At 32.8% G+C, this 12,311-nt stretch overlaps 1 protein-coding gene across 9 annotated transcripts in view; it reads right to left on the bottom strand.

The window, feature by feature from the left end:
• Positions 1-12,311, bottom strand: part of RASAL2 (RAS protein activator like 2) — a 320,061-nt gene that overhangs the window by 109,695 nt on the left and 198,055 nt on the right. Inside the window, exon 1 of one of the 9 annotated variants that reach the window (XM_031936946.1) lies at positions 11,187-11,623. The exons of the other annotated variants lie outside the window; for them this stretch is intronic. Coding sequence (XP_031792806.1) covers positions 11,187-11,199 — 13 coding nt within the window. The 5' untranslated portion in view covers positions 11,200-11,623. Of the gene's footprint in view, positions 1-11,186; positions 11,624-12,311 lie in introns of those variants that run through there. 9 annotated transcript variants of the gene reach the window in all.

Here is a 12,311-nt window from a genome sequence, read left to right as displayed (position 1 = left end):
GATTGCTTTCCCAATCTAACCTTTCTACTGACCTCCAAATCAAAAACCCGTGGCTGCATCCATGAAATGGCAAAATTTCAGCATAAGGATAAACCTTATGGCACCATTTCTGCAAAACCACAAAGAATTTCAAAGGGAAAAATTTTCAAAGGGAAAGACAAAATCATTTCCTTCCATACAACCAGAATTCCAGGAGATGGTTAGGCTCTTTTTAAAGGTTTGGAGAGTGAGGGAGACTCTGAAAATATACTTTTCAAACTATCTTATTAATAGCTTAAGAGGGCAACATGGCAAGAGTGGCAATAGAATCAAATACAATAGGCTTTAAATTAGCACCTAAGTTCCTTATAATATTGGCTTAATCTGGAAAAGAAAAGCTATTGTTTCAATATTTCATTTATTTAATTCAGAGTGGATAAAAATTAGATTATATTTTCTGTTACTCAGGAAATGAATTGTCATCAATCAGAATACTTTGTAGTAATAGATAAGTATAAATATGTTTGTTCATTTACATTTAATTGGCAAATATGTCATAGTTTGTTCACATTAATAAATGTCCTTCAAAACATATAAACTTAGAAAAAGTGGCACCTGACTAAATTATGGATCAGATATCTATAAAGTTGGAAAGATTATGGCAGGATAGTGACTGGGGATTCAAAAAGAGCCCTCTACTTCAGTTCTCTTTCATGTAGGAAAAAAAGGAAAAATAAATCCAAGAACCTCAAAAGAGAAGAGATCTGCTAACAAGAAAAGATGTGATAAGGTCACATTTATTTCAAAATAATGGAAACTCCTCTGGCCCCTCCCACAAATGATCTGGAAATAATCAAAAGGAAACATTCCTCTCCCTGAAAAAAATGAAACAAAACAAAGAAAAATCGAAATAGCTTCCTTAAAAACCTCTCTGTGATAGATACTAGCTATGTAATGATGGACATGTCACTTAACCTTTTGATGCCCCAGGAATTTACAGATGAAGTCACCAATTTGCATCAATGAAGGGAGGTTTCATACCAGAAGTTGCCTATACTAATTAAATTATAGGTCTAGACCACCACATCCTATTCCCCCTCCCACATATAATAGCAGAGGCATTAAACAATCATGATAGAACATGATATTTATATATATATATAGTATCAGAATTTAAATTTCAAAAAGAAAGAAAAGAGGGATATGGGGAAGAAAGAGGATTAACACAAAAATGTGTCATGGTTCTATTATGTCACCTATAAAAAATACAGGGGCAGATTTTTAAGAAATAAGCAAATTTGAGGTAATATTAAGAAAAGCTTATGCATAACCTCCCAAAACATGTATTCAGAAAAAGAAAAAAAGAAACCTAAAAATTTTTTTGCTTGAAAAAATTTCTGCTTTTTAAAAAATCAAATACTTGAAATTTAAGAGGAATAAATTTGACACAAATTTATTATGGTAAGAGCCACTTGTTCTGCCATTATATGAAAAGGCAATTTTCACAACAAAAAATATAAAGTATCAATAATGAAATGAAAAATATATTCAAAATCTCTAATAATCCCAATGGCATCAAAATAAATCCCACATGGCTTTCATAAAACTAGCAAAGATAAGAAAAGATGATAAAATTTAAAGCTAACATATAAATGTAAAGCTGACATAATTCTGGTGAAACTGACATTTTATTTCACTTCTGATGGGGTCATGAATTAGCCCAATTTTAGGGAAAAGACACAGAATTATAAAATCAGATTTCAAAAATTTTTATATCCTTTACTTAATAGGATAACTATATACCAAGAATGTCAGTAGGAAAAAAAGACACATGTATTAAAATTAACCAGCAGCACTATCTAATAGCAAAAAATTAGACATAAATTAGGTTTCCAATATAGTATTTTAATATGCTTAGATTTCTTTAAAATCTCCATAAGAAATACAGAAAATAAGTGAAATGTAGAACAATGTATAAAGTGATAAAGAGCAAAGAAAGTGGATCCAGACAGTTGGTATTCACTCTGACTATAACCATGTAGTTAAAGACAACAATAAGAATTGCAAATTCACATTATACACATAGAAAAAAAGAAAAAGATCAGAAAACAAGCTTAATGTGTTAACGTCAATAGAACATTTTTGGGGAGGTAGGATTTATAAATAGTAAATAATGGAAGGAACAGACACATACACAACCATATATGGTCACTGGTTTTTAGTTTATGGTTTGTTTACTTTCCTCTCTCATTTTTAAATGATTACTCATATCAATTAGAAAAATAAAATGAATATAAAAAAATAACTAGTCTGAGTTTTCTTACTGTCAACATAATCAGGCCAAAGATAACCATTTCTTCACTGGTCTCTGGGTTCAAAGGCCCCTTCACAGGAAATTATTTGAAATTAATGCCTTGTCTTTGTGATATGGCCAAAATAATTTTACTTAAGCAGAGATACAAGCAATAACAGTTTAGTTTAACATCTGTGCTTTAAATTAAATTAATATTCTTTTCCTTCCCATTTAGTATATTTAGTCTTTTACACAAATCTAACAAGATTATATATAAAGTGAGAATATTGATTTCCATTTTCCTTAATGGTACTGGCAATACTGTCATTGCTTTAGTCTCTCTGCTTTCCATGAAACCTGCCTTAATGACTGAATCATCAATATAACCCTTCTACTCATAGATAATAACACGGGACCATACAGACTATTGTGAAGCTAGAAAAGATCTTTTAAGATCTAAAAAAAATGATGTAGATCCTTAACCACAGAACCATAGGATCACAGAGTTGGAAGGAACCTAAGAGAACATCTAATCCAACCTCCTGCTCCATACATGAATACTTCCCAAAATATTCCAAGCAAGTAGTCATCTAAGGTCTATTTTAACAACTGTAGTATAGGCCAAATAATTGCTTATCTTTTATTAAGACCTCAGCACCCTGCTGATTGCTATGAGTATTACAAACAGTAAATAATTACTATATATTATAAAATCCCAGAATTGTGAATTTTAAATAATCTATGATAATATAGTTACTTTTTAATCAAACTGCATGGTTTCCAGTTTAGGATAGTAAGTAGGCTGAAATTTCAAGAACTTCAAGTGAAAATAAGACACTGAAGAAAATTTCTCTTTGAAAATGACGTCATGTAAGCCAAAAAATATGGAAGTTAAAAACTCAGGATCATACAAAGTCAATAATTTAAAAAAAAAATGCACTGAGAATCCTTATGGCTTTCTGTCATAGATAAAAATTAAATGAACTAAACCTATTTCTTAAAAATAATTAACTTTATCATGACAAAATATGGAAAAGTCCATGCCCACCCTGGATAGACTGTTTTAGTGGTGAACTCATACTTCCTTAGAGGCCAACATATACAAGTGACCATTATCTTCACACTATTAATAGACATTCTTTCCTTGTCCCTTGACTAAAATGTTTAAATTCTTTCCACCCACCATACAGGAAAAATTTTTAGTGCCTCTAATTATTCCTTGTTTTGTTTTTTTTTCCATGTCTTCCTTGACACATTCATATTTTTCTCAAGGATTTCATTCATTTATCTAGGGATCACTTCTTACTTGGCTAGTCCTAATAGTAAAATGACCAAAGCCCTGTACTTGAAGTGAAAATATTTGTGTCAAAATATTTTTTCCAACAAAATCTTACTCTATGACTTAGAGTAAGTTACTTAACACTTCAGACTTTTGATTATATTTCTTTTTTCTTTTTTCCTGAGGCAATTGGGGTTAAGTGACTTGCCCAGGATCTAAGAAGTGTTAAGTGTCTGAGACCAACTTCCAATGTTTTTAATAATAAATTGCACTGCAAATTACCATGTTTTATGCAAGTGTAGGCTATTATTAATTACTGACATCATATGACATTATTATAAATGAAAACAGAAAAACAATCATCAAAACCATTTGATATACTGGTTTAAAAATAGACAGTAGGGGGCAGTTAGGTGGTGCAGTGGATAGATCATTAGCCCTGAAGTCAGGAGGACCTAAGTTCAAATGTGACCTCAGACACTTAACACTTCCTAGCTGTGTGACCTTGGACAAGTCACTTAACCCCAATTGCCTCAGGGGGGAAAATAGACAGTAGATAGATAAAATAGACTAGAGAAAGAAGAATGAGAAATAAATGAACTCGACAATTCCATTGTTTGACAAATGCCAAAATATGAAAAGACAGGGGAAAAATAAACTCCCTAAATGGCAATTTCTGGGAAAACTAGAAAGCAGTCTGGCAGAAATCTAATTTAGATCAGCATCTTACAAGCATATACCACAATAACCACAAAGTGAATGTGACCTTAATATTAAAGATCATACTATTAAAAAACCGTCAAAAAATCAGATCAAGCTTGGGATTGGGAGAATTCTTAACCAAAGGAGACAAGAATTAATCACAAAATTTCAAACTGATAATATTGATTACATGAAATTGAAAACTATAAACACAAAAATAATAAAACCAGAATAAGATAGGTGATTAATTTGGGGATGAAATTTTTATATAAAACCTACCCCCCCTCAGTTACACACACACACACACACACACACACACACACACACACACACACACGACCAAAAACAATCACTAATATATGAACAAAGAATAAGATAAAAGTTTTCAAAAGAACCACAAATTATGAATAACCATATAAAAGAATGCATCAAATCACTAATAATTAGAGAAATGTAAATCAAAACAACTGAGATTTTCTCTCATACTTAAAATTTGCAAAGAAGAAAAAATTTGAAAATAGTATTGAAGGAGTTGTGGAAAGATAGGCATAATAATGCATTATTGATGGAATTTTGAATTGTTGTAGCCATTCTATAAAGCAAGTTGCAATTATGAGAACAAATTAATTAAAATACCCATACTTTATGAGGGGGTGAAGTCAAGACGGCAGTGAGTATACAGGTCTTTGTCTGAACTCTTCTTGGCTTCCCTCAGATCAATACTAGATCAAGCCTCTGAACTGGTTTTGGAGTGACAAAACTCACAAATATTTGGAGTATAACAAATTTCTAGCATAAGATATTTTGCCAGAATTTCATAAAAGGTCTGTTTTAATTGGGCATGGGGGAGGCAGCTGAGTGCCAGAGCAGTGCAGGGACCCAGGGCAGAAAGGCCCTACTAAGAGGCTCTTAGCTAAAATACAACAGTTTTGGCTACTCTGTCCTGGTTCAAAAGACAGTGAATCAACAGATTAGCTGTGAGACATCCAACACAACTATAAAAGGCAAATAGTGGGTCCTGGAACCTCCAAATAATGTGAAACTTTGCCACGCCTATCCAGCACAGGAAGGAAACCAGCAGCACAGGCCCTAAGGCAGAGTGAAGCCACAGTAACCTAAAGAGGAAGCTTGGGACAATCTCCCCTTTGTCTTACAACCAGACCTCAACCTTTAAAAATGAGCAAAAAAGCAAAAAGAGACAAGGAAGAACAAACTTTAAATCCCAAGGTCACTAAAGGCAAAACATCTCCAGATGAAGCTCCAAAGGGTGATATGAGTTGGATAAAGCTCTCTTAAAAGAATTCAAAAAGGATCTTAAAAGAGAAGAAAAATGGGGAAAGGAAATGAGAACTTTGAAGGAGAGTTTGGAAAAGGAAACAAATTATCTGAAGAAAACTCCTCAAAAAACAGATTTAGTAAAATGGAAAAGCATATAACTCTTTACAGAATAGATTTGATGAAATGGAAAAAGAAATATCCATACTTTATGACTTTGATATAGTACTAAAATGTATGTATCCCAAGAAAATCAATGACAGAAAAAAATAATTCCATATAGACCAAAATATTTATGACAGCATTTCTTTTGGTATTAGCAAAGAAATGAAAACAAAGTAAATACCTATCAATTCAGGAATGATTAAATAATGTGTTGTATATGCATATACTAGAATGTTACTGTGCTGTATGAAATGCAAATATTGTGAATTTAAAGAAATATGGAAAGATTTAATGAAGTGATACAAATCAAGTATTCAGAACCAGGAAAGCAACATGTAAAATGAAAATAACATAAATTAGAAAAACTTAAAGTCAAAACTGAATATTATAAGATTATATGAAGGTCAGGGTTGGATCCAACAAAGAGATGTGAAAAGGTACATCCCTCTGTTTCTTTGCATTTGTAGAGTACTATGAATGTGGAATACTGAATATAACAGGCTTTTGCTGATTTCTTCCCCTTTTATTGAATATATATATGAAATAGCTCTCTAAAAGGGAAAAGAGGAAAGGATACAATGGGAAGATGTAAAGACAAATATCAATAAGTTTTATTTTTTAAATTAATGGAAAATATTAGATTTCCTGAGTTTAAACTAAAAATTACTAATTGTTATCAACCTGTTCTTTCATTCTGGAGATAAAGAAACAGAGTTACTGAGCAAAGATACTGTAGAGACAAAATTAGAATCTGAATCCCCTGATTCTTAAAACCAAAAGATTCTAAGGAAATAGAAAATATGGTTTCTGCCTTCAATGATTTGATTAATATGGTTGGGGAGAAAAAAAATAACTTGAGAGCATTTATGATCCTAACATATTCATTATTTTTTCAGATGACAGAAAATTAATAGGCACACATACCTTGTGCAACATTCAAATATTACAAAAGAAAAGCATGAAAAAGAATGTCTTCTCAAGAATTTCAAACATATCTGATGTCCTATATATAGTAGAAATTATATATCTGTTGTACTGAATCGAACTATTTATGACACATTAACAATGGGATTATGAAGAATACTTCAAAGTGGATAACTTGTTTGACAGGATGATTAGGTGCTCTTGATGACACTTGCTGCTGGAGTTCATACTGAAGTAGCATATTTGTTCTGAGCTGTCATTAAAAAGTAAACAAAATAAGGAATCTCCCAGTCTCTTTCCTGGTTTCTATCTCTTCTTTAAGCTGCATTCAGCTAAACTGAATTTTCATACTGAATTCTCACAAAATATTATAAAACTTATAAAGAATGTAACTCAAGACTTGGTCAAATTTCCTTGTGACAAACATCCCATAGTAGAAGCACAAAATGATATAGACTTTCCTAAAATGTCTACTTCTCTATACCCTATTGAGTTCAAGCTCATATGAAGTCAGGCTATTGAAAGAAACCTCTTATCAGAACTGAGAAAATTCTTTGATGCCCCTCCTATATATTTAAAATGACTGATTCAACAAGAATAGCCCTATTTCTACTATTCATCCTTTTTTTCAATAGTTGGATTTTAAAAAGCTGGAAGAGGGCAGGGATAGAACAGGATAGACAAAAGTCCTCATCTGAATTCTAATCGCCCAGTATTCTCTCAGTCATCAAGTGTTGTCAACTAAATATACAAAGACAGTATTCTACATGGCATTGCTTGAGGCTTCTAAACACAAGCTGAGATCATATCTTTAATTAAAACATGGAATATGGATTTGCCAAATCCCTGTCACCAATTGGAATACTTCTAACAATAAAACAGATCCAGATTTTAAGAGTCCATCTTGCTCAGTCATAATTAATTTTGAAGATAAGTTATTTGTTCACCAGGAAACACCAGGAAATAAACAGGACAATTTAAAGATAGAAGAGATTCTAGGGATTATTTTATCCAATGATCTTATTTTGGGGATGAAAAAATGAAACAAAAAAAAAACCAATCTTTGTTTGGTTTTGTTTTTCTTTACCATACCTTAAAAAAAAAAAAGTACTCTATCTTTTTAATAAAACCAACTGACATGCAGCCAAAAGCAAGATCAATTTCTAGGTGCTGCAAAAGTATAAAATGAATATCTAAGAAGGAATTATTTTATATCAAAGAGGTAGTCTTTATATCTAAGGGGTCACATTTAGATTAGGGTGATTGGGAAAGAATCTGTACAGTAAAACCTAAAAATACTGTGTTTAAAAATACTGAAGGTTCTGGTAACCACAATGGATAATTTGGTGATATTCATATCAAAATTAATTTAATATTAAGATGCATGTCAAATACCCAAACTACCAAGTTCCTCTTTTCTTTCTTAAGAGTGGGTGTAGGTGTTAGTGGGGGAGGGCTGAAGAAGAGATGGGAACTAGAGGCTGGAAACAGAAGAAACTGATAGCTTTTGGGGTGGGACATACATACATAAGTAGGAAAAAAAAAAGACTGAATAACAAGCAGCTTTCATTATTGCCTATGAAAATATCCTCCAGACCTTTTCTAAGAATATTGGCCATGTTGCAGGATTTTTAGCCTTGTTTTAAAAGTTAATGTGAAAGAAAAAAGGTGGGGGATAGAGCTGAGGGAATGGTCCCTTGAGTTCCTTTAAGAGAACACTCGGAACTAAATTAATCTAGCTAAATTTGCAATGTCCTATTTCATATACAATCTTCGATGAAATGTATCTAGTAGTATCCTTGTGGCAGTTTCCCCCTAAAAAACAAAGCAACAATAATTTGGCACTTGAGATACATGAAAGAAAAATAAAGTGTTTGCTATAGCAACAGGTTGCAACATATTTAGGAAGGCTTTATTTCATCAGAAGATTAATTTAAAATACCAGTAATACCCTCTTTGACTTAGGAATATGCTTGATATCAAGAACTTTAAGGTTTCAAGTACAGAAGTAAAAAACAATTCCATTCATTTTATATATGTTATTTGTATATATATATGTATATATATATATATGAAGATATATATATGTATATATATATATATGCATATGTATAATCACAAAAGAATTGATAAGGCACTTTAAGATTTTGTTAAACTCTCTGTACCTCAACATGTTATCTCATTTGATCCTCACAACCAACACTAAGAAAGGTGTTATTATTATTATCCTCATTTTACAGATGAGGAAACTGAAGCTGAGAGAGATGAAATGTTTTGACAGCATCACACTAACAGTATATGAAGCAGGATTTGAACTCAGGGCTCCCTGACTTTAGGCCCTATACTCTACCTACACCATGATCTCTACTTGTCATGATATGACTATATTTATAAATCTGTATTCATATTCACACAAGGATATCTATTTATCACAAGCCAAATGAAGTGAGAGAACATACAGCTCTTGTCCTAAGTATTATGATTCCAGTGGTCATCTTCTTATTAAGAGCTGCTTAAATAATGGACTCTGCAGTTAACAAAGTTTCCTGCTTCTTTCGAGGTAGTAGATTCACTTTGAAATTAGGTTTCCAATAGCCACGAGCAGTAATGAAATTTCCCCTTCCTACTAACTGCCCATCCTATAGTGTTGTTTTAGGAGTCACAGTAGTATTTATTATATACAGACAATTGAAAATGGGAATAATCAGGTCAAGCTTTAATATAACAGGACAACACCCCTTCCCAGTGCTTATATCCAAATAAAGCTGATTTGTTTCCAGGAGTTGCAAAGAGCCATGACAGATCCTTCTGACAGTGACTATATTGACACTTGAATAGTGTAGTCTCTCTCTTCTCTCTACAATGAATGATCTCCAGAAAAATGGAAAGAGCACTAACTATGCTTTGAAACTAAATAAAAATGTATGAAGACAGACATAGATGTCTACTGTTGTGGTTCTTGAGTCTTCAAGATTCACAAAACGTTCTATGAATTAACTGAGGTCTGGTTAGTGCTTAATAGAAAGAGAGTTGAAAATGATAGAATACTGTGAAATTTTATGGGCCAACTATAGAGGAGATAAAGATTATAAAGGGATATTCCCTCCCACCTTCCTAAAAGATAAACATCTTGGTTATGCAAAGTATTTTTTTATTTATTAAAATTTAAATCTATAATTGCATAAATTAATTTCTGAAACATAAATTAGCAAGTTGCTTTCAAAGACATTTACAAACTTTTCTGAAAGTAGTGTCCATGAGAAGATGTTAATCTTAAAATGAATTATTTAAAAGACAGCATAGTTAGGTGCTTGTTTGTATAAAAATAACATACCTTAAACTGAAACACAATTCTCTTTCCTCCCTTTAGACAAGATGTTGTGGAAAATTATCTGTTAATAAGCAAAACCAAGGGACCAATGTAAATTTATCAACAAGATTTTAATGCAGGGTACTTCAATTTAACTTTTCCCAGATGATGTTTGCTGTCTCTGTAGTCAACAAATTATAAGAAACATGTTTTTTAAATTAGGAGGTATAAAAATTAGTGACAGACAATGTAATGTGCTGTCAAGACTATTGGAAAAGGAGGCAGAAGAACCAGGTTCTTATATATATATAAAAATACACACACACACACACACACACACACACACACACACACACACACAGAGTTTGCTGCATGTAGCTGGGCATATCACCTAATCATCTTTGGCCTCAGTTTTCTAATCTGAAATGAGGGCTCAATTAGATGATCCTTAAGGTCCCTTCTACGTTTAAAATGTCATGATTTGCTGAACCAATTTTTCCAACTTGTGACCTACTGGCATTGCAAATTAAAAATCTAAGCTGTAAAACAAGGAAGCAATATTCTTTTCCCTATCTCTCTCCTGTAAATGTTCTTAACTTTCCCGGGAGAATCAACCTGTTGAATATTCTAAGTGTCACTAATTTATCATGTTCCACTGCGGTTCAAGCAAAGTCAATGTAATTTTATTCTGATGGCTGGACAACTGCCAGCTGCTTCTTGCAATTTAGTCTTCCTCAGAGGGAAGAAAAATGTCCTCCTTCACCTAGAAAGCGCATTTACCTTTATCCAATCATCCAGAAGTTTACACAGAAATGTCCTGTGTTCCCAGGTTGAAAGCTTCTGGGAAAATTCAAAATATTGAAATACACATATAAGCATATACATACACACACAAGATATTAAAATTATATGCAAATCTCAAACATCAATACATTTAAAAAAATATTTGCTTTGCTCTTACTTTAACACTTTCACCCTTAATTTTATTCCTGGAAAGCTGACAGGCATCCCATTCAAGCACATACTTCCTGTCAGTTGAAAATTATAGAAACAATCTCTATAGAAGAGAAAAGCTACTACGTAAAAACATAAATGTACACAATCTTTGAGTATTAAAAGCTACAGTTTTCTTTGAGTTCCACAACTACCTTAATTTCAGTCTTAGATGGAATTCCCTCTCCAGTCCAACTAGAGTGGGCTGGCTCAGACTGGGCTATTTCCTTCCTATAATGACATGGTTTTCACCGCAGTGATCTTACCTGGGGTCTGCATCCTGGGAAGTTGTCGGTGCTTCTACCATGCTCTTCCCAGCATGCCGGCCAGAAACTCCAAACACTCCCTGGCCAGAGACCAGGCTCTCCTGGCTCCCTGTGTGCCTCACACTTTGGAATGCAGAAAAGCCAGCACCAAAGCCAGTCAGACCCAATTCTTTCTTTTAGGTCCTCTTGTTAGGCAGAGTTAAACAATAGCCATTCTGCCTTTGCTGGCTCACTCTGTGTCTCTGAGTACACTGGGTGCATGCATTCTTCCCTGGGAACAGCAATGTGATTTACCAGGCTAGGCACTTCATTTTTCTGTCCCAAGGGGTGGGGAGGTGGGAGGTGGGGGGGCGTGGATATGTGCATGTATATTTTAAATAGCGAATTTTAAAAAGCTAGCTCACAGTCTAGATATTCAAATCAATTACTATTTTAAAAAATACAGTCTTGAATTTTTCAGTCTGATAAGCTGCATGTGTATACAAAACTTTTTCAAAAATAAGTATCAGATAAAGATTTAACAACCAATATGTATATATGGGGTTGGAGGATTGATTTTCCTTCCCCCCTCTCTTTTCTTTCATTCTTTTGTGTTCAGTATGTGTGTCTATATATATGTATCTTTGAAAAGCATTTTCAAATAAATGAGAATAAGCTATGAAACTCCCATAATTTATATTTCAGAGTATCACAATATTTAATTTTATTTTAAAAAGTAACGTTTCCTCATAATCAGTAGTCTCTTCCACAAAAAAAAAAAGTGAAAAAGAATAATACAAGAACAATTTTGTAAAAATGCAATTACTTTAATATATTTTAAAAATCTATGTGGTTTCTGGACTTCTCTTCAACTCACTCACACTCCAATATGTAGAAAAGGAGGTAAAGAAGCAAATAATCCATATTTTGTTACTGGTAAAGAGGATATAAGATGTTATATCTGGGACTGAGTTTAGCATATCAAGATTGATCACTTAAAGACTTAACTGCTTCCCACCAGATCCTACCTACCACTTTAGGAACTACAAAAGGTGAGATATATGACAGGCACGATATCAATAAATACATACCTAAGGACAAAAAGAAACATACAATTTTGCAGAGAAGACTTTCAATGTTTTGCTA

This window comes from Sarcophilus harrisii, chromosome 4 (genome assembly GCF_902635505.1).
Source record: "Sarcophilus harrisii chromosome 4, mSarHar1.11, whole genome shotgun sequence".
Classification (NCBI taxonomy): domain Eukaryota; kingdom Metazoa; phylum Chordata; class Mammalia; order Dasyuromorphia; family Dasyuridae; genus Sarcophilus; species Sarcophilus harrisii.
Note: the sequence above shows the minus strand (reverse complement) of the source record. Positions and strands in the feature narration are given on the sequence as shown.